The 27,387-nt window shown below is 34.6% G+C and overlaps 2 protein-coding genes across 2 annotated transcripts in view; one reads left to right on the top strand and one right to left on the bottom strand.

Annotated features, from left to right (window-relative positions):
• Window positions 1–4,704: 4,704 nt before the first annotated feature.
• Window positions 4,705–22,143, top strand: Ccnh (cyclin H). Its single transcript, XM_047555875.1, has 9 exons — window positions 4,705–4,855; window positions 6,137–6,259; window positions 8,029–8,102; window positions 9,159–9,369; window positions 11,386–11,549; window positions 15,592–15,662; window positions 18,469–18,580; window positions 21,387–21,447; window positions 21,986–22,143. Exons 1-9 carry the CDS (start codon window positions 4,739–4,741, stop codon window positions 22,022–22,024), a joined length of 972 nt encoding a protein of 323 aa, XP_047411831.1. The 5' UTR covers window positions 4,705–4,738; the 3' UTR covers window positions 22,025–22,143.
• Window positions 22,144–24,465: 2,322 nt separating this feature from the next.
• Window positions 24,466–27,387, bottom strand: part of Rasa1 (RAS p21 protein activator 1) — a 107,662-nt gene continuing 104,740 nt past the window's right edge. Inside the window, exons 24-25 of the mRNA XM_047555874.1 lie at window positions 26,947–27,081; window positions 24,466–25,589 (exon numbers count right to left, since the gene is read on the bottom strand). Of these exons, the coding sequence (XP_047411830.1) occupies window positions 25,506–25,589; window positions 26,947–27,081 (219 nt within the window). The 3' untranslated portion in view covers window positions 24,466–25,505. The remainder of the gene's footprint in view (window positions 25,590–26,946; window positions 27,082–27,387) is intronic.

Here is a 27,387-nt window from a genome sequence, read left to right as displayed (position 1 = left end):
TCTGGTTGTCCTGCCCTGATCCCAGAGGCTGTTTGCGGATTGAAGCTCTCCATTGGCGTGGGGACTTGTGGCTGGCTCTATGTAGAATGCCTCTCACTGGGCGGTCTGCTCCGAGAAGCTAGCCTTGAAAGGCACCTCCCTCCGCAGGGGTCCGGGCTGCTTGGGGAAGTCTCTGGCTGCCCTGTCCTGATCCCTGAAGCTGCTTGCGGGCTGGAGCATGCCGCGCTGGCTCCGGGACTTGGAGCTTGTTCTTATCAGAAAGGCTCTCACTAGGGGCCTGCTCCGAGAACCTGGAGAAGTTGGCTGTGTGGGAGGGGCCCACCGCCGGAGTGCGCAGGGCTGCCTGTGGAAGACTCTAGCTGCCCTGTCCTGCTCCGATAAGCCATCTCTATCTGGGCCTGCCACCCGGGTCGAGCTTTACCCAGTGGGCAGACTCACCCGTGGCTCTATTTTAGTCCGACTCTCTCAATGCCTCCCCTTCTTAACTCCTGGGTTCTGGAGCGACTGGAGATGCAGTCACCCTGTAGTCCGCCATCTTGGATCACCTGCATTTATTCTTAATTGATATAAAAATGGAGACAGTTGAAACAGAGCACTCTAAACTGTGGTTGTAACAGAGTTAAGGTCAATTTGTGTATTGGATTAACAGTGATCTTTTTAATGCAGGAATTACCTTCATGTTGACCACATACATCTGGCTAATAGAGGGAATACTGTGTCTTAGGACTGAACCATGGCTGGTTAGAGCTGAATGAACCAGGCTAAGGGTTATCTTTTCAATTCAAACCAATAAAGGTCTCACCTACCTTAGCACCAAGTGTCAACATTCAGGGATCAAAAATCTTATTACACAGGTCTTTATTGGATCCAACTAAAGAAAAAAATTTATAGTAGTTGTGAAAGATGGTAAAACAGATTTCAAAAAGAGCCAAGAAAATAGGTACAGGGATCACTGCAATGGAGTCTTGTAGTGGGGGAGAGAGATTGGACTCTATTCGGATTCCAACAAAGACAAAGAGGGTTTTATAACCATGGAGCAGGGTGGGGATCAGGATGAAAAATTTCTAAGAGAAAACATTAAAGATAAAATGTTTCTGGCTAACTGACTTGACAGGATTACTGCTAAAGGATCATCAGAGATTGAGAGCAGTGAGATGCTAAGGGCTGAGGGTTTTCACTAAAATGACTTAAAGAATTCCCTCTCCCACTCAATTCTATAATGACAGAAAAGGAAGCTCAGAGTCAGGCCTCCTCAAAAGCAGGACTCACAGAAGCCTGAGTAAAGTCAGAGAGAATAATTATCAATCCTATTCAGGGTCACTGTAACTGAAATGATACTGTATTTGTGCATGTTGTAATAATTTTACTACACCTGGGACAGAGAGTACAAAATAGTCATTCTTGTATCCTTATGACCATCATCACTACTACCTAACAATTAATACAAGGACTTTAGTGGTGATTTATGCTGATTTGGACATGACTTTAGAGAAGTTACTCTTTAGTATGTTGTTAAGCCTTCTTTACAATCAAGACTTTTTGATTTTGAATAGTCCTAAAACAGAAGAAAAAGCATTTCAATCTTAGATGAATAATATTTTTAAAATAGTATCTCTCCTTTTTATTTACTTTCCTTTAGTTGCAGTCTGTTTCAGAGGAACCAGGTATTTGCTATAGGCAACTCTTTGTTTTCTCTTAGTTGTATCCTGACAACTGGGAATAAAAGTAGAAAATTATTTTAGAGCCAAAGTTAATTGTGTGTTTGAGAATTGCAAAGGGATTAATGGTTTTAGAAAACTTATTGCAAAGCTTTATTTAAAATGTCAGAAACCCAGTCAGTACTGAAAGGATAGGGTTTCATGTCAGATTTTAAAATAAGAAGGATATTGTTTTTGTGATCATAGATGTGGTTTATTTTCTCCTGTACACCATATTTTTCTTGTCATTCCTACTCTACCTGAAAAATATGATCAATGTTAATTTTTATCCTTTTTTATTTGTGTTCCTGAATCAGAAACTATATGGACATAAGTACACTAATGTGTTTGGTAAATAAGAACTATAAGCAGATCACTGAATAAGATATTTTATTTGACTGCAAAATATTATTGGTGACTACCTGCCCCCACCCCCGCCACCTTTTTTCTTTTCAAACGAGTTCTTGCTATGTCACTCAGGTTGGCCTTAAACTGGCAATTTCCTACCTCAACCTCTCCAGTTGCTGGCTTTACAGGCACACATCACCATGGCCAATTCTCTCTTACCCTTCTAATTTCTGTTTTCTTGTACTCTGAGCATCAGGAAGTCTGAGCTTTTTACTTTCATTGTTTCCAAAATATTAAGATTGCTAGAGTAGAGTCTGAAGAAGAGGGAAGAGTGTCCTGGAGCAAGAAAGAGGAATTCCTGACACTACTCTCATAGAAAACTTTGGAACACCATGTGGGTAAGTAGAGAGCATTTCTGTGGTAGCCAACAGATGACAATTGCTCTGCAAAGCCTGACCTCCACAACCCAGGGATTAGATGTAATGCGTGTAGTCAAAATATTAAGAATCTGGCTAAAAATAATACTGGAATATAATTTAAGAGGCACAAAGACATTGTGTTTACCTTTAAAAGTCACTGAAGTCCTTCCTGTTAAGAGTTTGCTGCTGGGTAATGTGTAATGAAATAGTAATATTTTCATCGTCAAGTTGTAAATTTCTCTATTACTTTTCAGGAAGACTAGATTCTGTTTGTTTTGTTTATTTGTTCCAACCATCTCCATTTAGTAACAGGAAAATATGACTTAAAGGTGGAGTGGAATGGAGGGTGAAGGGGAATTGGCCATATATTGATAATTATTGGGAATATGTTTCTCTATATACTTTATTTTTGTAAAATAAATTAAATATAATAGGAGTGAAACACTACCTGCTTTTTTTAAAACTATACACAGAAATAAGTAAAGGCACCAGATTCTAAGTCCCTATTCCAGCTTCTGCTGTAAAAATAGCAAAGAAACAAATCAGTGCTCAGCCAGTTCAAAAAGAAAAAGAAAACGTCATTCAGGCCAGTTGACTATGACATTGACATTCAGCAATTTTACTGACATAACCATGAAAATCATATTCTGCTAACTCTCCCAAATGCCCCTTTTCATTTGCCTTGGCATAAAACTAAAGTGTTGTCAAATATCTTTCAGAAAAAAATAAAGAGAATGGTATGGTACATGTAGCTGTCATGAGTGTAAGATTTCACACATTCAATTATTTAGATTACTTCTTTTCCTGTCCATCTTTTGTGCCTTTCATTTTTCTTCTTTTAAAATTATTCTTTCCCCATCATGCCACGTTTTAGATTGTCCACGATTCATTGGACTCCTTACCTGCCATGTCCTTTTTTAGCACCAACACATTTTCTCCTTCTTTCTCTTCTTAGCCAATTTACTACTCCATATATCAACAATGGTTGAGAAGTACATGGATCTCCAATATTATAAAATACAAATAGTATAAGTTTGAGGAGTCCGAATAACTGTGACAAACTCTACTCTTAACTACACCCAACAAAAAGAAGTTCTCCCATTCTTAATCCTCTAACTACATTTTTACGGAGGGCAGCATTGCCCTCATCTTGCCACCTCACTTAGCTGAATGGTTCTAGGTTTTGTCATTTTTATCTGATTTTTATTTTTCCCTTTTTAGAAAAACTACTTGCTATAGGGAAATCCATCTTTCTGACTGTACACTTGATACACAGGAGATAAGGTAGCCTAAATGGGACAAAAGTCAAAACTAGTAAAGGTTTTTGGGATCCGTATAAATTTGATATCTCAAATGCAGTTTTAAAGTCGTAATAATAAAATGTAAATCGTTTAAGCATTAATGATAACTTATAATGCTAAGATTCTCTAGAAGCAATAATGAAGATGGGAATCTCAAGAAAACATTAAAACTGCCATACATTTTGACTTCAAAGATAGAAACGGGGAGAGGATTGACTATTAATCAACAGAAAGGTAAGGGGAAAAGCACAGGGAAAGGTCACCTTAGCAGCAGAACAGTAAGGACCAGTCACATTCACTGTTTTTAGTTTTCCAACCATGTTCCATTCCCCGAGATTTTTCGTAATGCTCCAAGAATTCTTCCTTCCTTGGCCGCCACACTCATCTTTAAAAGAGCTGGGAATGCTTCGGTTTTAGAACCTTTACTATTTTCGCTCCCCCTGACATCCCTCCAGATGACCAGTTTACTACTTTCTCAACTCTTTCAAACTTTTTCTCAAATGTAATTTTCCCTCTGAGACCAATATTTAAACACTAACACTCTCCCAAGCTTTTTCCCACTTCTGATTACCTAGTGTGAATTTATCAACCTACTCCAACGAATATTCTACATCCCTTATGGATATCCTTGCCTGTCGCTTCTTTGCCTGAAAAGGGCGGAGCTAAGTTAAGGGCCCACGGACCAGAACTAGCGGGTCCTGAGGTTCCGCCCACCTGTGTCAACAGCGGAGGGCTGAGGAACCCTGAAGACACGCCCCTCGTAGCCCGGCTCCGGAAACGCCTCGGTAGGCGGGCTGGGCACGTGGTCGTGACGTCAGCGCGCCCGCGCCAGCCGACCTGACGCCCAAGGCTTCCGCGGGATCCTGTTGGGGTCACGTCTGCTTCACACCACGGTGTGGCTGTAATTTTTCTTCTTTTTTTTTTTTTTTTTTTTTTTGGTCCAAGCTTTCTGAACCTGGTCCTGGACGCCACGATGTACCACAACAGCAGCCAAAAGAGACATTGGACTTTCGCCAGTGAGGAGCAGCTGGCGCGTCTGCGGGCCGACGCCAATCGCAAATTCAAATGCAAAGCGGTGGCGAACGGGAAGGTGAGGTTTCAGGCGGCCACCCGCCCTGCCCCGGCCTCAAAACTCTGAGTAGTTGTGGGATCTCTTTGGGCTTCCAACACAATCTCTCTTCGTCCCGCTACCTCCTCCGCGGTGCGGAGTTTTTATACAACAAATTGGCGAGCACCATGCCAGGTTCTGTGGGTACGGAGACTAGCAACGCAGTCCCCATAGTAGAGAGGCAGATTGACTATGTCTTTGTAAAATGGCGAAGAAGAGCCCGTAGATACTGAGGTAGCGCAGGGCAAGAGCCATTCACTTGTCAGGGATGTCGAGGAAAGCTTTTCCCAGTAGTTGATGCAAAGAAGATGGGAAAAGAACATGCTCGACAAACAGCTGCAGGTGCAGAGGGGACAGTCAGAAGCTGCAGTACGGGTGCACGGAATGCTTGTGGACATTGTGGCTGAAACTGAGTACCTGTGCAGCAATGGCCTAAGTAGGCAAGGAATTTTTAAGCGGAAGTAAGGAGTTTGAAATTTATACAAACACTATGGAGAACTTTTAAAGATTTTAAATGAGAGGTTCATCATATCAGTTCCCCGTTCTAGAAAAAGGCATCTGAAAACCTGGAGGTGAATGGATTTCATGAGGGAGGGAGACAGGAACCGTCAAACCATATGACAGAAGATGCTTTGGACTGTGATCTCCTAGCCAAGCCCCTTCTTGTACAGCTCTCAGCCTGATTTAATCTTTCTTACAAGCCCTCGCTAATCATTCTAGCACTTGCTTCACTCCTGCAAGTGTTTGATGCCTCCAAGCCTGTTGCTATTGACCTACTTTTACACTTAACTGATTTCATATATTAGTACTTATATTAGTTTGTTAGGGCTTTTTAAAAAAATCACCAAGAACTGGGTAACTTAAAAAAATAGAAATTTATTGAAACATTTGCTGTTTTTAAACTCAATTTGTTTGACACAGTGATTGAAAAAGGGGTGTTGAAAACTTGCCATCCATTGAAAATGTATATCTTCTTTTGAATTTACAGTTAATGACATTAAACCTGTGAGCATGTGCTGTATCATGATTGTTTATGTATTCATGAAGCACTGTCCAGCTGACATTCTGAGAAATGTGATGGTATAGTTTTAGTTTACTTGGTATTTTTATAAAGATATTTTATGCAGTGCTTAGCAAATCTGTAAAGAGAATGATGAGTGGCATATTTTCCTCTGTTGCAGTTTTAAACCTGATTTAATCTGGACAGAGAAAACAGTTTTACAGTTAATTCACCGAATTTACACTGTAATTTCTGCTCTAAAGGTTCTCCCAAATGATCCTGTCTTTCTTGAACCTCATGAAGAAATGACACTCTGCAAATACTATGAGAAAAGATTACTAGAATTCTGTTCAGTGTTTAAGCCAGCAATGCCACGGTCTGTTGTGGTAAGTTATGGTGGTAATGAAGTATGATGTCTTTCAACTGGCTTATGGAATCTGACTTCTTCTAAATTTCTAAATTCCCTATCCATGCTAATTTTTTAAAAAACTCACCTTAGGTTATATTTGTTTAGTTTTTGTCATATGTTTTTCAATGAAACCCTTGAATTATGAGTTTCTGTATCATATCTCATGAAGTATTTCAAATCTTATAGTCAAAAGAATTTTGAGGTCTCTGTAAGTCATAACATCCTCATTTTATAGAGAAAAAGAAAATTTTCTCTCCAAGTTCTCAACTAGTGTACAATAGAATTGGGAACAGAACAGAGACTAGTACTTTTCAACTGTGTCACACTCAATACATGATTGGAATAATGCATTAATTGTTTGTAATCATGTCCTAGCTGAAATTTATGCCACAAGATTTTTTTTAAACCTTCATTAGTAGAAGCTGGGGATTTATCTTTGACTTAAAAAATGCCTTCTGGTTATTTCATAGGTATAGTTCTTAGATCCCTGTTTGTTATTGATGGAACAAGTGATGGTAAGGAGAAATAGGTAGCTGAGATTAAAAAGCTGAATGTGTAAAATATTTTTACCTTATTATCTCACAGGTTCATTGTAAAGCACAAATATGAAAGTCATTATATATTGTTAAAGTTATACCATGCAAATAACTTATGACCCAGATAGAGTCACTTTCTAGGTGTCTCCATTTTTATAGTTGAAAAAAATTGAAGTATATTAAGATATGAGTCCAAAAGCGTTTTTGATATTTCTTAATTCACAGATATTTATCTGAGACATCAAAGATACACAAAGAATTTTAGAATACTTTATTAGTTTCTATCTTGAAATTTGGCTGTTTCCTATTAAAGGAAATATAAAATGAAGTAGTAGGTTTAAGTGATTTGGGGATGAAGAAGCAATCCTTAAATTATGTGAAATTTGTCTTTGTGCAACATGTTTGGTGAAGAATAGTTTTATATAAAATGACAAAATTTTTTAAAAAAATATTTAAAATGTAATATTCTTTTTTCTTTCATAAAATAGATTAAATGGTTATTTCATTAGTTCTAGCCAAGTAACATATTGGTTAAAAATATAGACAGGTCTTAGTTGAATTCAGCCCTGTTCTTTATTAACTGTCTGAATAAGTCACTTAACCTTGTTGACACTCAGTTTCCTTTTCTGTAGACAGTAATACTTCACCAAGTTGTTGTAAGGATTAAAATAGAATAATAGTTCTGTGCTTGGCACAGAGTGGGACAAATTCAGTAAATAGTAGGTCCTGCTTCTACAGTTGAGTTTGGCAGCAGTGATCACAATTATATCACAGATCTGCTATGTCATATCTTACTGGATTAGTGGATTTAGAGAGAGGGCTTATTGTCCCAACTGTGATTTTTGGTCAGAATTTTTCCAACATTGGTTGGTTAATTTGTGACCATTTGTATTTTTCTGATTCTAGACATTTTTTGGTACTCCTTAATTCTAAAATAAATATACACATTTTAAAATCCAGTGTCCACAAGAGGGATTACCTCCGAGGCTTGCATTCAGATGGCCACAGGGAGGGAAAGAATCCTCTAACTATGGAATTTTCACAGTACTTCATCACAATTTATTTTGATTAAAGGAAAGTTAGCATTTACTGATATTTGTCTGGAGAGCATTTTCAGAGAAACGGTTGCACAAATAAGTTATTTTTCATAAAATTTATCATGTATCACATACAAATAGATCCTACTGATATCTATTTTTTTTAATCTTAGGGTACAGCTTGCATGTATTTCAAGCGTTTTTATCTCAATAACTCTGTAATGGAATATCACCCACGGATAATAATGTGAGTATAAGTTTGTCTAGTTTTTTATATTCATTAAAGATGTTTATACTGTGAACATTTGTGTGTGAGGCGGGCAGAGAGGCAAGAGAATTCCTCATTAAGGGCACTTTAGATTGGCATTCTTTTTATTTATTCAGAATTTAAAATCCTTATTTACTTTTATATCCTATAATACAGATATATATTATATAATATAATAAGTTCAGATAGTTGTCCAAATTCACATTGTTTTTCTCAAACTATTTCCCTAATACTGCTTTTTTTAGTTGCACTTTTGTTCTCCCAGTTGCTCAAACAGAATCATTTATGGTGATTCCTTGTTCTCCCCATGAATTCACAGATCCTGTAACTTCATTTTCATTTCAGTTAAACAGAGTTCTGTTTTGTTTCTGCTTTGCTAAGCATCATGCTTATTAATGAAGATAAAAATAGTGTGAGACTCAAGACAAACACATTGTTCCTACTTATTTTCTCTTTTTCATTCCCATTCCCACCTGTCAAGCTCAGGTCCTTGGCCTTTTGGAACTTCCAAAAGCTCTCTGCAGTACCTTTCTTTTAGTTTTTTAACTCTGAACTCATGTGGTAGTCAGTTGAATTTTATAGGTTTTTCCATAAGCTCATCATCCCCTACTCAGGTGACTTCAGACATTTCCACTGATGGCCTTCTGAAATATTCTTTTAACCTTTTTTCCATAGTCTTATGGTATATACATATACACTTTACTGTTTTTTAACTCTTTCATGTACATTTCATGATACAAACTACTCTTCTTTTTCAGTTATTTTGTTTTTCCAGATTCTAGGTTGAACTATCTGAAACTACCCTTGAGTCAATGATGGCTGAATATCATGGCAATATTAGATCTAATTTTATGGTTTGTATTATGTCTGTTAATGGATAGAAGTTGACCTATTTTTTTTCCTAATTTTCTGCAATGTGTAACATAATGACTTGTATATATTAGGCAATTTTAGAAAGTACCTTGAGAAATAAAACAATTAGCTATTTCTCAAAGTATATGCATGTGCCTCCACTCTTCCTTATTTTTCCTCTAGGCTTACTTGTGCATTTTTGGCTTGCAAAGTAGATGAATTCAATGTGTCTAGTCCTCAGTTTGTTGGAAACCTGCGGGAGAGTCCTCTTGGACAGGAGAAGGCACTGGAACAGATTTTGGAATACGAGCTACTCCTTATACAACAGCTTAATTTTCATCTTATTGTCCACAATCCTTATAGACCTTTTGAGGGCTTCCTCATTGATATAAAGGTAACTTATTGATATGACATAAACTAGTGAATGTACAGCTTTCCTATTCTTTTAAAGAATCTAAAATTTGATAACCTTTAATCATCCAAAATTTCTCTCTACCTGCATTTTAGTATGAACAATATGAGAAACTAGGTTACTCCTTTAACAGTAGGTTTGTTTATACCAACATCACCAGAAAGTAGTGCATCGTGCTATGACTTTATGATGGCTATGAAACCACTGAATGATAAGAATTTTAGCTCCATAATAATCTTCTGAGACCATCATTATCTATGTGATTTATCACTGATGGAATTGTTATATAGCACATCACTGTATATATAATTTAAACAGTTGCTCTTTGAATATGTAGCTCTTTGAAATATAACTCTTTGAAGTGGGAAAAGATGAGAAGATTAAGAAAATGTGGTAATTGGTAGAAACAAGTTAGAGAGGTTTTTGTTTTGTGGAAGACTAATAAATGTTTAAATGTTCATCCAGGGAGCTAATAGTGAGAGAAAGATTAAAGGAAAAGTGAATAACTCAAGTTTCTTTTTTGGAAAAAAAGAAAGAAGAGGTTGACCTGGGATGCAAAGGAAGAATTATCTTTAGAGGGAATAATAGCCCTTCTCTTTAATAAAAGGAAAGAGGAAAGTATGGCTGAGGATATTGTTAGGCCTGGAGATTTGGTAATGGAAGGAAATAGTGCCTTTCTTTGTTAAGAGCAAAAATAATTTTCTGAGAATGATCAGTTTTTCTGAGAATTATCAAAGATATTGAGACAGGTGGGAATGTTTACCATACTCACTGAAAATGGGAGAGCAAATTTTCTATGAAAATATCATTGCTAAGTAGTATTTAGAGACTTACTTCATGTCATTAAACATGAATTTGTGGTAATATTATCAGACTTGTGGCTGGCTGTATGTTTTTCCCTGGTACTACCCAGAAGTCTGGGTATAGTTGCAAATCAAAAGGTTGGTTGGAATCTGATGTGGTTGATGTTAAGTAAGAAATGTGTTGGCAGCCTATTGGAGCAGAGAATTCAGGAGGGAAGTGAGGGCGAAAGAACAGTGGTGAGTGGGAGCAATTACAGGGATTGTGTGTCCAAAGATTCTGAGGAGGGACATCTGTGAAGTATTAAGCCAATGTACTGGGGAAGGGACGTTAGTGCTCAGAGTAGAGTGAATCATCATATCAAAGGTCAGGCATCTTGAAATAATGATAGGCCTGTGTGGATTGCACAATTTTGTTCCCAAGTGTAGACAAGATTTCATATGTTTGAGGTCTTGATTATGAATATCTGTTATAAACAAGAAGGCTTAAGATTTAGGGTTCATCTTAAAGGATATGAGGATTATCAGGAAATTTGAGTTCTTCCATATATTCAGGGCCTATTCCAAAAATAATTCCGTATGTTTTTGGAGAAGTCTAGTAGGTTCAAGAATCATTTCCAATTATGTCTTCCCAGAAGTAAACATGAGAAGAAATTTCCTATCAAAATGTGGTAGCATGATTCTTAAATGTGGCCTTATATCTGAATCACCTGAATTGCTTGGAAAGTCTACCTGGGAATATGCATTTCTTGGGTCTACTTTAAATCTACTTTGAATCTCTAGGAGCTTCTTCATCCCTTCTTTCCCTTCCTTCTCAAGTGGAAAAGGATAAAGAGAAGGGATTAACATAAATTGAAAATAGCATCAAGTGCTACTGTGCTGGGAACTTTTGGTGTTATTTTAAAGCATGTATTTCTTAATGAGGTTGTATTCAGAAAAGTTTGAAAAACACTGAGCTAAAGGATAATAACAGAGAAGACAAATGTTAAATATTCAGAATTTAATAACTTAAATTTTGCTACATTCTAATAGTACATACAAAATAATCTCATATTGAAAGATCATTTCTTGTGGTATATAGAAAAGGAGTTCTTTAGCATTCTGTATTAAATACTTTCTGGTTAATATAAATGTTTTTGAATGGTAAGTACTCTATTAAACTCTCAAAAATGATAACGTTTGCAAACTTTCTTTCTAGACCCGCTATCCCGTGTTGGAGAATCCAGAGATTTTGAGGAAAACAGCTGATGACTTTCTTAATAGAATTGCATTGACTGATGCTTACCTTTTGTACACACCTTCACAAATTGCCTTGACTGCCATATTGTCTAGTGCCTCCAGGGCTGGGATTGCTATGGAAAGGTATTATTTTGTGTTTTATCTGAGGTCAGATTTAGTCACTTGATTTAATTTTTAATGGAGTTCAAAATTTTAAGTAAGCTTCTTTTGTGATTATAGTTTTATATATTCATTGTAGCCTCTGAAAAGGTTGCTGAGGGAAGAAATGAGATCAATTGCCTTGTAAGGAAGCCTTTTAAAATTAAGCAAAGTATTGTTGAATTAAGAAAAAATGCTTATGACGAAAGTAAAAGTAAAACAGATAATCTTGAAAAGATTGATATCTATATCAATATATGGCCAATCTGTGAGTTTACGATCTGGTAAGCAACTTGAGTATAGCAAGTGTATCTGCTTTATTTTAATCATTGTTGCTATGCTGTTAAGCATATATGAAACATGGAATTCAGTAGAGATTTGTGGAAAGAATAATACTTTAGGTGATTTCCAAATAAATTGTTATTGAACCATAAATAGCTAACAAATAAATTACACACTGAGACCCAAGCTTTATGATAAGCTCTTTATGTGAATTAAATTCACTTGATTCTCACAACAGTACTTTGTGTAAAGATATGTTATAGATTATATCCATAAATGGATTTAACAGTACTTGGCTATAATTTGTTTAATTGGAGAGGAGGAATAATGATATACCATACATATTTGCTATTCTCAAGGTGCTTACCAGATTAGACTATTTTTTACTTTCTGTATTTTATTTATTTATGATCTTTGAAATTCTATTGGTTTCATTCCTAGAAATAGCTGAGGAAGAAAGATAAAACTTTTTAAACTTTTAACTGTTTCATATGTTTATGATGTGTTATCTATAATTTTGAAATTCATTGACAAGGTGGCAGCAAGTGCAAACAATTTTATTTCAGTAATTCTCCCACTTAGTAGAAGTATTTATGTTCCCTTGTAGAATAAAGGATTTTTGCCTCAGACATCTCTGGGGTATTCCACATATCACAGTATATATACCATGTTACTTTTCTAAAACATGAACAATTACAAATTTTTAAATACATCTGCATTCAAAATAAGGGATTGTGGGCTTATATATTTTTTTATTTATGGTTTGCTTCTATGCAAAACAAACTCAGCAACTATATATAAATATGTACATTTAATCATAAAATGGTTTATACTGCATTTGTTTACTAAGCCGTATTGATTGTGTGCGTTGTAGGTACTGTTGTGAATTGTACTACATTTTAGGAGTGTGAAGTGAACAACATATAAATCCGTGCCCTACTTAGGAAAGATAGCCATGTAAATTGTTTTTTTTTTTTTTTTTTAATTTTTTTTAGTTGTTAGTGGACCTTTAATTTATTTATTTATGTTGCAGTGCTGAGAATCAAACCCAGTGACTCACACATGCTAGGCAAGCACTCTACAACTGAGCCACAGCCCCAGCCTGCCATGTAAATTGTTGATGTCTATGGAGTTTAAGTGTGGAATTTTCATTTAATAAAAGCTAAACCTTTTTCCCACAATTTAGATAGCCAAAAGTTTCATTTAATCTGTTGAAGCATTTTATGCAGTGTATACTGCAGTTTTCCTCCAGTGAAATTTTAGTGATATGAGAGTTATGTGGTGAGATTTTTAGTTAAGCACCCTAAGGTCCAGATTACAGTTTATTTTAGTTTACTTATAATTCCAAATAGAAAAAATTGGAATTGTGGTACCCTGGTCTATTGCAGATTAAATAGGTTTTTATGACATTCTTAGGGACTGTAGACATGGGACATTATTTTCCCCTATTAGGGAAATACTTTCTCTTCATTATAAACTTAAACGTGACTTACAGACACTCTTGGGAAATGTGGGAATTGCATTTACATTTATTGCTAAACAGATAGGCTCTTGTGCTGTTGTTAACATTTGGGACAGTGCCTCACATGACTACTCATAGAATGTTATTTTGGGGTTCTCTTTTTGGTGGATATAGAGCTTTATTTCGCATCTACTAATTTGACTCAAGGTATTCTTAATTGCCTGTGGATTTTTAACAAATCAAATATTAAAAGTCTAATTCAGAATTGAGATTGGGTTTAAAAAGATTCAGAGGTAGAGAGTCTGGCCAAGTGTATCACTCTTAAGTTTAAGAAATTAAAAGGAGGAATAAAAAAGAAACAAAGGAATGGCAAAAAGTGTGAGGAGTTTTAGAAAGAAGGGGAAAGGAAATAACTAAATTAAGTTATTTTGAATCATTTATGACCAGAAATGCATTAGTTGTCAAGAAAGTTATTGATTTCCATATCCAAAATTAGTTCCCATAATAGGAAAAAAAGGTGTAATACCAAATTTACAAGTGTTGTAAAACCTTGTAATAAAGTTTAAATAATCTGAATAGTTTAAGAGATATATAGCAACCACAGTTCTTTCTTCTTTTTTTAAAATTTTTAATTTTTTTCATACATATATATAGGGTAATAATGTCTGTCTCAGTCTACCATCCTTCCCGTCCCCACCTGCCCCACCCCTCCCTTCACTCCCCTCTGTACAATCCAAAGTTCCTTCATTCTTCCCCACTATGGATCAGAATCCATTTATCAGAGAAAACATTCGCCCTTTGGCTTATTTCACTTAGCATTGATATTCTCTAGTTCTATCCGTTTACCTGCAAATGCCATAATTGCATTCTTCTTTAAGGCTGAGTAATATTCCATTATGTATACATAACCACATTTTCATCTGTTGAAGGGCATCTAGGTTGGTTCCATGGTGATGTGGCTGCATTGTTGTAGTATGCTGATTTTAAGCCCTTTGGGTATAAGTTTTCTTAGGAATCTCCATACTACTTTCCATAGTGGCTGCACCAATCTGCAGTCCTACCAGCAATGTATGCGTGTACCTTTTTCCCCACATCCTCACCAACACTTATTATTGCTTGTATTCTTGATGATAATTGACATTCTGACAGAGTAAGATGAAATCTTAGTTTTAATTTGCATTTTCTAATTACAAGAGATGATGAACATTTTTTTCATGTTTGTTGATTGATTGTGTTTCTTTTTCTGTGAGTGTCTGTTCAGTTCCTTAGCCCATTTACTGACTGGGTTATTTGGGTTTTGAGTGTTAAGGTTTTTTTTTTTAGTTCTTTTTATATCCTGGATATTAGTGCTCTATCTGAGGTGCGTGTGGTAAAGATTTTTTCCCATTCTGTAGACTCCATCTTCATGTTATTGTTTCCTTTGCTGAGAAGAAGCTTTTTAGTTTGAATCCATCCCATTTATTGATTCAACAGCAGTTCTTAGTGTTTTTGTAACTATTTTCCCAAGGGAAAAACTAATACTTTTTTGTATTCATTTGAATGACTTCTTATGCTTTGAAAATCTGTTCTCTTAGGCTTTTATCAAATATGGATCAATTTTGGGTATATTAAACTTCAGACTGAGTAAAAACTTAAATATACAAATTGTATTTTCATACTACTATAGTGGTTCTGAGATAAACAGGTAATTAGACTTTGTATCACATTGATGGAAAAGTACTGACACCTTTGATTTGGACTAAAGCATGGGTGATATTGTCATTGGTTTGAATGTCTCTTATTCACAAGAAGTGCAATTATAGGTAACGTGATCTTGATACTCAAAAGAGAGAAAATCCTTACTAATGCCAAATTCTAGGTCTGTTACCTTTAAGCTTTATGATTTGGTCAACTCCAAGGTCATGATTTGTCTATTACTGTAATTAAGATTCCTTATCCATCAAATGAATTTAAACTTCCAGAAAGTCTAAATCAGATACTATAAATATTGACTATTATTGCTGTTTTCATACTGTTTTCCGTTTGAAAGCTATGCACTATAACATTTAAGTTAATTAACTTTGAACAGTGAACATCTTTTAAGCTAATGAGTTGTAGTAAACCCTTGAGACTATAATAGCTGTAAATTATACTTTTATGGGGTTCAACATATTATGTAATCTTTAAAAAATAAATTTTAAAATTGCTTTTGATGAAATGAACATGGAGGCAAACAATTTATGATATCATATTCTCTGATATGCTGTTTTCAATAGATTAAAATTGTTTTCCTTTCTTTGCCAGTTATTTATCAGAGAGTCTAATGCTGAGAGAAAATAGAACTTGCTTGTCACAGTTACTAGATATAATGAAAAGTAAGTAAAAAATACAAACTATTCTATTACAAAGCTGTTTTCTGAATAAATATCTATATGGTATTTAACTTAAGATAACAGATTTTTGTTTAGATTTACCTTTACTGGATTATTACAGAAGCATTAAAAATACATTGGTGGGGATTGTGGCTTAGTGGTAGAGCACTCACCTAGCATATGTGAGGCGCTGGGTTCGATCCTCAGCACCACATATAAATAAATAAAATAAAAGGTATTTTCCATCTACAATTAAAGAAGAATTTTTTTTTTTTAAGTTGGTGAACAGATAAAAGGTACATAGAAGGAAGTAGTCTTCAAACATATATCAGGAAAGTGAAAATCAGATTCAGAAGGAGATTTGAGTCAGCAAGAGCCTTTTAAAGTATACACAATTATGTGACAGGCACTAAAACTTAAGGATAACATTTAAATTCAGCATGTCTGTTTTGTAGATAAATCAGTTTTAACTAGCTAATGTGTCACTTGTTGGTCATTTTGTTAGTTGATAATAACAAAGGCCATGGTTCTCAACTGGGGATAATTTTTGTAATGTCTGGAGACATTTCTGTCACAACTTAGAGGGTATTAATGGTTAACAACATCTAGTAGGTAGAGGTAAGAATGCTTCTGAACATCCTACAGTGTACAGGAGAGCTCTAGAAAGCAAAAAATGGCTTCCCAAGAGAGATCCATGTTCTATTCCCTGGTTACCTTGTATGACAAAAAGGAAAAAAAAGTGAGATTGGGGGTATGTGTAGATAATTTAAGGATTTTGAGATGGTGGCATTGACCTGGATTATGGAGGTGAGGACTAAAAGGTTCCTTGTGAGAGAAGGGTAGAAAAAAATTTGACAATCTAGAGATAGCAGAGAATTTGAAGATGCTGGTTTCGAAAATTGTAGGAATGCGGCCACAAGCCAAAGAATGCTGGCAGCTACTAGAAGTTGGAACAGGCAAGGAATGGATTCTTCATTAGAACCTCCAGATAGTTGCCCTGCCCATACCTTAACTTTGGCTGAGTGAAACTGATTTCAGACTTCTGGACTACAGAACTTTGAGAGAATACATTTTGGCTATTTTTAAATGCCAGGTTTATGGTAATTTTAATAGCAGTCTCAGGAAACCAATATAGATCTTTACAAAAAAGAATAATTCAGCCCAAAATATCATTAGTGCTAGTGTTGAGAAACCCTGTTTTAAAGACTGAGTAGAATCTCTGCCTAATTGATTAGCTGGAGTAGCCACGCTTCTTCATTCTTAATTCTTGCCCATGACACACTGATTGCTCGCTTATGGTTATTGGACTAGGGTTAAAAGTTAGTTCTTTTGTTCCCAAACTTTTTTGTGACTATTTTTATTAATTAAATTTGTAATTAAACTATATGTTGACTAAACTGATAAAATATAAGATTTCAGATCTTGATTTGGGGTGACAGTAAACAGATATATATATTTTTATGTTTATTTTAAAGGTAGGATGCTTTTGGACATGTTGATTTCACTTAATTCTCTGAAGTGATGATCTTTAGGGCTGAGGTCTTCCCTCTTTGAGAATGATGAATTAGGTGTGAATCATAAGCTGTAGGTCTTTAGTTTTACCACCAGAGGGTTCACTTTCAAAGCTAATTGTTATTTGGCCAGATATCCGGATCACAGTAGAAGGGAGCCTTAAAGATACACCACTATACTCATTTAAAGCTTTATTACTGATTTCTCAGTACCTTTATTTTATTCCATTTATTTCGACAGGAAAAAAATAATTCTTCATAAAATATTGATTTTGAACAATGTTAAAATATTCATAGGTTTAACACAAGTACATTGAATTCCAAGTACTAATTCAGTTGAAAACACTGCTTTGCTTTGTTTGCTTATGAAATAAATCAGTAATATAATTACCCATTTGGAGCACATGGCTGGCTAATAATAAGCCTAGATCTTTGGTTTATTACACTTGAATAACAAGATCAGCTAGAGGATTTTTTGTTTTGTTTTGCAGTTGTAAAGTTACTGATAGTTTCCTTTTAACCTAAAGGAAGACATGATGTGGGGTTTTTTGTTGTTGTTGTTGTTGTTGTTGTTTTTGGTCGAGTCAATGGGGATTGATCCCAAGGGCACTTCACCACTGTGCCACTAAGCTATATCCTGATTCCACCTTCCACCCACCCCCGGCCCCCTGCACCTGCCCCTGCCCCCTTTATTTTAATTTTGAGACTGGGTATTGCTAAATTGCCCAGGCTGGCTGGCCTTGAATTTAAAAGATCCTCCAGCCTCAGACTCTTGAGTGCTGGAATTAAAGGCAGGCACCATCATACCCAGCTTGACATTTTTTTTTTTTACTGTACTTAAACATCCCTTCTTTATTATATGTTACATAGTAACAATTTCTTTTGTAAACAAGAAGTATACTCCTTGACTACCATCTTTAGAATAGAATGTTATGAATATGGTTGGTTGTAGAAAACAAAAGTATGCTCACTGAATCATGTAGGAATTTTTAAATAGAAAAGCTAAAAACTAAGCAAAAAGTGAACATGGTAGTATTTGCACAAAATTAAAACAAGTGGATTATATAGCATGCTTATCTTTATGTGGTACATGGATGAGATAAAGAGCAGACAGCCGTAAGTTACTGGAATTAGAATGGTGCTTCTTAGATTTCAATCCACAATAACAAATACTGTTAAAGAATAATCACGTTGAATGTTTTTTGTAGTTTGCTATAACAAGATGGGAGATTATTATTCAGCTCCCTTTACCAAAATAATTTATGACTCAGTGTAAATCCTTTTTTATCTCCACATAGGCATGAGAAACTTAGTAAAAAAGTACGAACCACCCAGATCTGAAGAAGTTGCCATTCTAAAACAGAAGTTGGAGCGATGTCATTCTGCAGAGTTTGCACTTAGTGTAATTACGTAAGTAGATATAAGGGTTATTCAGATACACTTATAACTGTTACCTAGTCCAACTGGTCTTAAGAATAATTTTATTGTAAAAGTTTGTTCATGTGGGAAAAACTGGCTTGTCAATCAGATTTTTTTTTTTTTTTAAACCGAGTACATGTTTCTAATAGGATTAAACATAATAATTGGTTTGGCTTCCCTGTACAGTTCTTATTCCTTCCTACTATCACTAATGTCTTTGGCTTGTAGGTCTTTTCCTATTCTTTTCCTCCTTGTGGGATATTAGTAGGCAGTCCTACAGAATTCCTGAGTCTTTTCCTGCCATTTTAATCTTTGGTCTTGTCACAGGTCTGATATTTGGTCTGAGGAACAAGCATATGGTTCCAGACTTATTTTTATCAGCTAGAGTAGAAAAATTTAATAGTTTCTTTCAGTAACAAACTATATTAAAGATAGAATCAATAGGAAAATGTGCTGTTGGATCTTTTCTTGAACCCATGGGAACATTCTTAATGTCTCTTAATTTGTAGGCTAATATGGAATCAACATAAAATTTACATGTTTTGTATAAAGGATTCACTTAAACTTTAGATGATAGGAATGGTGAAACTAAAATATTTTATATCTTCTGTGGGCTGCTTTCTAATTAGACATTTCTTCTGCCTTATTTATTATTAATTGGGAGTTAGCTGTGGCATCTTAGAGTTAAGATGTATTTGAAATATTTTGATCCCTGTATTTGGTGAATATATTTTAATGGATGTGTATGAAAATCTAGACTAGCATTTCAAAACCTTCAGAACAGATATATGACTCAGAATTCCTTAACTGTACAGTTGTAGTAGGGGAATATCCAGGAATATATGGAATATGCAGATTAAAGGAGTATTTTATTTATTGTTTTATTTTTTGGTACCAGCGATTGAACCCAGGGGCACTTAACCACTGAGTCACATCTCCAGCCGCCACCCTTTTTAATTTTTTTTTTTTAAAGTTGCTGAGGTTGGTAATGAACTTGTGATCCTTCTGTCTTGGCCCCCCAAGCCATTGGGATTATGTGCCACTCTGCCCAGATAAAAGACTATTCTATTATAATCATAGTTATAACTTCAAAGCATGGCTTAGTATAGACCTTGAAGTGTTAGAAGTAAAAACACATTGACCTTAATAAACAAAAGTATTACAGCTCTCACTGGGTTTTCAAGTTGATTTTGAAATGGGCTGAAACCAGGAATTAGCAGATTGTGGCCTACCAGCCAAACCTGGCCCCCCTACCTGTTTTCTTTAGAAATACAATTTTATTGGAACATAGAATACACATTAGTTTACATATTATTATAGCTGTATTCATGTCATTGCAGGAAAGTTGAGTGGTTGTGACAAACTGATTATATAGCCTGCAACAACTAAAATATTTACTTTTTGGTTTAAGTTTTTCAGCCACTGCTTTGGACTTGAACTATTCTTGCTGAGCAAACTAATCCAAAATTCCTGACTGTCAAGAGTTTTACATTTTACTCCCAAGTTATCACTTGTTTTCTGACTGATTCTTCATGAGTACTTGAGGACTACTTCTCAAATTGTCAGTATTTTTCTAAAAAATTCAAGACATACTTTTATAAAATAAAAACTATTTACTAGAAAAAGGAAACATACAAAAATATAAGTTTAAATTTTATTATGAACAGTCAAAATTGTTCTGTTAAATTGATAAGAAAGTTTCTAAATACACAATTTCTGTACTACTTATCTCACTGCAAACTGAAACAGTTCAAGAACCACACTATGGGTAGCATTACTTTAAGACAAAATATTTGTTCTTTGATCTTCAAATTTTTTTTTTTATTACACAAGAACTATATTGTCAGTAAGTCAATCAAGACAGGTAAAGCCAAAGCTCCCTTTGATCAAAACCCAAATCTCAGCATCTCAGAAGTAACTTATTGGTTGGTATTTACCTTTGCCAACCTTTTATCTGTGTGTGTGGGATGTGTGTGTGTATGTGTGAGAGAGAGAGAGAGAGAGAAGTATTTTTGTTTTCCCTTTGTATGTCATCCTACATATTGTATAACACTTAATATCATTAATCTTTAACTTTTGCCAGTCTGGGTGAAAAAAACTATCACATTAATATTTTAATTTGAACTTCCTGATTACCATGAGGGATTAGTATTTCTATGTTTAACATTTATATTTCTTGCATATTGGTTATTTATAAAACTTTCCCAGCTTTCTTATTTTTTTTTTTTTTTTTGGTAATTCTTTATAACATTTTGCTTTTTGTTTAGCTGTTAAAACCACTTAGACTTGCATATGGTAAATGTTTTCTAAATATTAATTTTTCTCCCAGACCCCTTTAGAATACTTCATGTTTTTCTCACACTGAACTATTTTTTGACAGATAAATTCCTATGTATCCAGTCATTTCTTGCCTGCATGAATCATTGACGTATAATATAATAATTAATAACATGCTTTTGATTACTTTAGCTTTTAGTTACCTTTTATGATAACTAAGAAAAAAAAAATTTTTTTTCCAGATTCTCTTTGCTCTTTTTCCCATATTCTTTCCTTGGTCAGTGGTAGAGTGGCACGTTCCAAGAAGGAAAAAAAAAAAAAAAAATTAGAACTGCGTTCAATTTAAACATTGATTTTAAAAGTATTGTCTTTATCCATAATACTTTTTCTTTTTACTTATCCAAGCCCTGTTCTTCATTACATAAAATTTCAAAATACCCCTGTTAGTTTATTACCAGTTTATATTTTTTAGTTTCTGTTGCCAGTACCAGATTGCTTATTGATAATTGCTTAATTACAGGAAGAAGAGAAAGGGCTATGAGGATGATGATTATGTATCAAAGAAATCCAAACATGAGGAGGTATGTTTACTACAAAGTGAACTTTAACTCATCTTTGTTATACATTCTGGTATGACATATAGTTGAGATTTATTGTTTGTGAATATGACAGAGGTTTAGGTTTTCCAAGTCTTCATTTTGTGCATACTTCTTTATGTACACTGTCCATTATTTAAGGGATTTTTCTTGCTTGCCTTAGCCTGTTCTGAAGCAGTTAAATAATTATTTGGTGAAGATTCCTTCCTAAGTTCCTAGAAGGCAGCACAAGTTTTTGTTTTATTTTTTATTCTTCAAGAATTCTTCCCTTGTCCCTTTTCTTCAAAATGGGCAAGTCAGAGATAAAATGAAAAATTAGAGACAGGAGGTCGCAAATATAATCTGTACTCCCAATTAGTGGTCTGGTGAGAATACCAATATTACTACGAAGATCAGTCTACTGTAAACTTTCCTAGTTTATCTTCTATAAACATAGGAAAAAGAATATTTTCGTAAGGGAGGAAAGGAGGTAAAATACATCTTATCCTTAACAGGTTTTCTTTTGTTTTGTTTTCCTTCTTAGGAAGAATGGACTGATGACGACCTGGTAGATTCTCTCTAACCATTTGAAGTCAATATGTCAGTGCTAACTAATTAGCAGAAGTAGGAAGCGTATATGGCACTTTACTCAAAAAGTAAAATGTGAAAATATCAAAATATATTAAACTTTTTGTTACTTATTTTCCTTTTGTAAAGTAGCTTTGTGTAAAATAAAATGTCTTTATAAAAGCCAGAATGGAAGAAATAATCATGCCCCACCATAACTATCAAATTATTCTTCCTGTGATAACTAAATTAAAACTATAATGTGTTTATATATATTGTTTTAAACAAAATGTGATAAGCAAACCTATTCTTTTTAAAAAAGGTCTTCACAAAAACCATAACTTAGTAGTCACCTTTAAAAGTGCTAAGGAGTGTGTTTTGCCCTCTGGAAACCTTTATAAATGGCTTTTTAGATGCTAGCCAGATATATTATTTGTGCATAACTACCAAACTGCACAACATACTGTAGCTGTTACTTGGTAATGACAGGTAGTCATCCTAGGTAGTGAAATTTTTTGTCCTCATTTAATTATCAGAAAACATTTCATTTCCAAATGTATTTTTTTAAAAATCAAATATGTATTCTTGAGTAGCTGTCTAGATAAGCATTTTTAAATTGCCCTAGATAAGTAATAAAAAATTATATATTCAGTTGTATAATCATTCTATATCACCTATATGTTTATCCAAATAGGTGTTACAATTATTAGGAATTTAAGAATAAATATGTTTAAGAAATGTGATGTAAAAATACAGACTATGGTACCAAATGACTTTGGTATGTATCAGGGCCGCCTCTACTTTGCCATTGACCTTTTAAGTTATTAAACTACTGTGTACCAGTTTCCCAAGTTGAAAATAGGAAGATAATGCCCACTCCTCATAGGATTAAGCAGTGTCTGCATATGCTAATACTCAGCTGCCCTGAATCTAATTCATTGTAAGAATACACACACTTCAGACTTGGCGCATCCCAGGCTGCACTTCCTATGAAGGTAGGTAGCAGTTTACTTTTGTCTTGGTATATGACAGCAGTATTTACTATGTGCATATTTATCTCGAATAATCCTTTAGATTTTAAGCATGAGGTTTTGGGTTTGTGTTTTGTTTTGTTTCCTTCTTAAATGAAGGGAATAAAATTGATGAAATGGGACTTTACAAAAACAGTAGAATAAGCCGAAGCTTATAGTTCTTCAATATAATTCAAGTTAAATAGCATTATGCTAGATATAGAATTGCAAAGTGTTCACAATTTATCTCTTCCTTTCCTTTCAGATCAATAAACTTTGGCATCAGAGCAAGGTCCACATTTATCTCTGAAAATTTCCTACCCAGCCCCATTAAAAAAAATGTTTGAGAGATTTCATTTCATCACTGACCACCTAGTTACTACAGGGCCTATAAAGGTAAGTAACAAGTTTTCCATTCCAATTTAAGAGAGTCTCTTAAATCTTTCAGATTTGTGTTTTTAGTAAATGGTAGGAAAGGGTGAAGCATTTCAGTCTACAGAATGACAGGTAGATTTGTATGGCTACAGACTGAGGTATGACTTAATGGGAGGGAACTAAAATCCCTTGAACTAGAGTTGAGACCTTTCGGCCTGTTAAAACATGTTAGGAAATGTGACTAGTCCTTATCTCTTAGTCTCTCTTCTATCTTGTAAACCTATAGAAAAGAGACCAGCTGTGGAACTCTAGCCAGAAAATAGGAGAAATTGAAAATAGGAAGGAAGCGATAGGATACAGAGATAAGAAAGGTGAGAATGAAATGCATTAATTTCAAGGAAAAGGAGTACAGGATATATTTTTTTATATCATTGGTGAACTGTGATTGAAGGTACATAAGCCAACTGCCTCTGTAAAAATAATTGCCTTAATAATTGCTGAAAACAATACTAAGTAGCCATATTTTAAACCTTTAGGGGCTGGGGTATATCTCAATGGTAGAACACTGCCTACTTAGCATGCACAAAGCCTTAGGTTCTATTTCTAGCACTGCAAATAAAAAATAAACCCTTGACTACAAATCAACATCTTCACTCATTCTTATCAAAGGAGTAGAATTCAAGTGTTGCTCTTAAAATCTAGGCCTTTAGAAGACTTTTCTTTACTGTGTGAACTGGTAGTCTTCATACCTTGCTTGCATCCTGTCTCACTCAAAAACTGTTTATTAATGATAGCTCATATCTTATCTCCCCTGCCCAAAATAAGGAAGGAGATGTAGCGCTCTGTGTGTGTGTGTGTGTGTGTGTATATATATATATATATATATATATATATATATATATGGAATGAATAAATGGAACCCTTTTCAAAAGAAACCATTAGCAAAGATACTGATGAAGTTTCATCTTCTCCCTGGGCTTTGCTCTGGTGCTAAAGTTTGAACTGTCCCTAAAGGAAGAAGAAAATAATGAAATTAAATGCTTAGCTACATTTAGGTAGAAGTAATCAATTGTACAAGATATCCCTTGGTTTTATTTTAACTTAACCCTTGTGAATATTTCACAAAAATACACAAACAAGCAAATAAAACTATACAGTCAAACTAAATATCCAGCAGATACAACAAGTAGTCAGAAGATCAAAGATGGATAAGTTGTTAAGTGGCTGATGAGGTTGTCTGCACAAAGGGGTAACACAGAAAAATCAACTTGAAATTAACAAAAGCATTCGAGTTTTTGTTTTGTTTTGTTTTTTTACAAAAAGAAACTGATAATCTATAAAATGGTTGACAGGGTAACGTGCATTCTTCAGTACAATGACCAGTAATATTTACTGAATTCAAGCTATTTACTGTTGTAAACATTTAACAAAAGCATTATGATCTCTAAATACAGTCTTTGACAATTCCAACAAAATAAGTGGTATGTTTAAAAAATAAAGCTGATGAGCAATAGATCAATTCTATATATTTTCTTTCAACAGTTCCAGAAAGAGAAATAGCACAGTATTTTTAAAAAGTGTACAGCAAAGATTGTTCCTATTATAATGGCAAACTCTGGAAACTGTAAATATAAATGAAGTCATTGAACAGTCAAATGGTCATATTCCTAAACAGGAAGGAATTACAGTAAGAACAGTCTGCAGTCCAGTTATACGCAATTGTCAATAGAGAATGCTTTTTCCTCGTCAGTTGTTTTCAGTTCTTTTTCTGAGAGACAGCAAAACTTTGGCAATTGGTGTATTGAAAACATATTTTCAAAGTTCAAGATAGAGTCATAGCATTTTTTGTGAAAGGTGGTCCGTACACCAAGGCTCAGAATTTGGTAAAGATTCCATGTGGAGAAAGTGCAAATATCCTGCACAGATAGCTTACAAAATGGCTGGCACAGTTATTTACCAACAGAATCTTGGGTTTTGTTTGCATAGCTCACACATCACTGGAATGTGGAAAGGTGTGCTATTTTTTTGGCAAGAGCAAAGGAGACAATTATACTGATGTGAATTACCATGTTGGGCATGCTGAATCCATGCAGATCACCGAGGCAAAGGCTGCTACCTGACATCATTGGTTTTTGTATACTGGTTTTGTTTTTGTTGAAGCAATTCTGTTATAGCCAGAAGCTTTTTCAGTACATGCTAGATAGAAGGAAACAGTGTAAAAGTAATTAGTAAATAAATGAAAGCCTGGTCTGAAATTCAAGTTGGGAATCTGGATTTGAAAAGAGCTACATCAAAGAAAAGGAGTTCATAAAACATATTCATTAATAATCTATTATTCAGAACATGACTGAGTATCTTTAGTTATATAACCAAGATAAAAGAATAACAGAAATGCATTTGTGTTTTGTTGTCTCCTATCTTGCCAGAACAGTCTCTGAGATAGATCATCTGATCAGAATACAGATTTGTCATTAAAAACCTAAAGTTAAGGGGCTGGGATTATGGCTTAATCGTAGAGCACCTGCCTAGTACATGTCAGGCACTGGGTCTGATCCTCAGCACCACATTAAAGAAATAAGTAAATAAGATAATTATGTCCAGCTACAAAAAAAAAAAAAAAAAGCCTAAAGTTAAAAAAATTCTAAAGTAGAATTCTAATGAGGGAGACTGTAAAACTGTTATCTAAAATTGGAATAAAGAAAATCTTGAAGATTCTCAAATCTCAGGTTGAAAAAGACCTGAAACTAAACTCATTTCTTTAATTTCTTTTGCAAAATCCCAAATGATTATCCAGTATAACGATAACGTTCACTATCTCCTGAAACCATGGAAGAAAGGAGTCAGACATATGTAGTATGTACCTTGATAAAACTGCCCCCACTTAACTTCTGAAAGTAGCCTTTATCTCAGGCCATTCAGAACATAATTCATTTTGTTCTCTTCTTCAAGATAAAGAGGAACTGGAATTTGAAAGAACTTATTTGAGTAGTATTCCAATCTGTATCTGTTGATTCTACTATTATCAACTAGTATTTCTTAAAGTGTGAGCTATGATCCACTAGCATTTAAATCCTTGTAAGAGCTTATTAGAAATGCAGTTTCCAAGGCCACTCCAAAATCTGAGATGGAATTTGAAAACATAATCTTTCAAACTGCCCCAATAATTCTCATGTGTTTCATAATTTGAGAATCACTTTGGCTGTGTACTCTGTGAGAGACAAACTGAAATAAAAATTTTAAAAAACAATTTTATCAACTCACTTGCCATTTTCACAGACATTTGAAAGTGTATGAACACAATCATTTTCTAGTAGAGTTAAAAATTTAGACTTGAACAAAATTGATATTTGGCAGTATCAAAAGTGCATCATCTTAGTCTGGGCCCTTCTTTGTTTGCTATTTTTGGATTATGATTCCGATTCTTAAAAATTCAATATAACTCTTAAAATGTTGATCAGAATTAGGCTATTGACTGCATCTCACAGTCTTAGGCTGCTACTTGGCTTAAGCGTTAATAAAACATCGTTATTAATGGTGACTGGCAAAAACCTACCTGCTGTGCACCACGCTCATTACTGAGTGTTCTCAGTTCATCTGAATGAGCCACACAAATCTCATGCAGTGCTGCTAAATCACGGGACAGGTCAGTTCTAGAATGCTCTGTAGTGTCCGGAAGTTCAGGTACATTCTTTAAGGGAATCATAAAACTGCATTTAGAAATACAAATCTTTATAATTTCTTCTGAAATGTTCTTAACTGGGTATAGTAGACAGAATTTTTAACATAATAACCTCTTAAAATTTAATATATTTAAATGTCAAAAGTTTTAGAATTGTAAGCGTTCTTATTGAAATAATTAGCATTGTAAGTTCTGATAAAAATGTGGATTTTCTAACTTCCGTATTCACACAAAAGCCAGGATTCATTTTCTTCCACAGCATAGCAAAACATGGCACAACAGTGTTAATCTTAAACAATGGGTTTCCTACAAGTT

The sequence above is a fragment of the Sciurus carolinensis genome, chromosome 6 (assembly GCF_902686445.1).
Source record: "Sciurus carolinensis chromosome 6, mSciCar1.2, whole genome shotgun sequence".
Classification (NCBI taxonomy): domain Eukaryota; kingdom Metazoa; phylum Chordata; class Mammalia; order Rodentia; family Sciuridae; genus Sciurus; species Sciurus carolinensis.
Note: the sequence above shows the minus strand (reverse complement) of the source record. Positions and strands in the feature narration are given on the sequence as shown.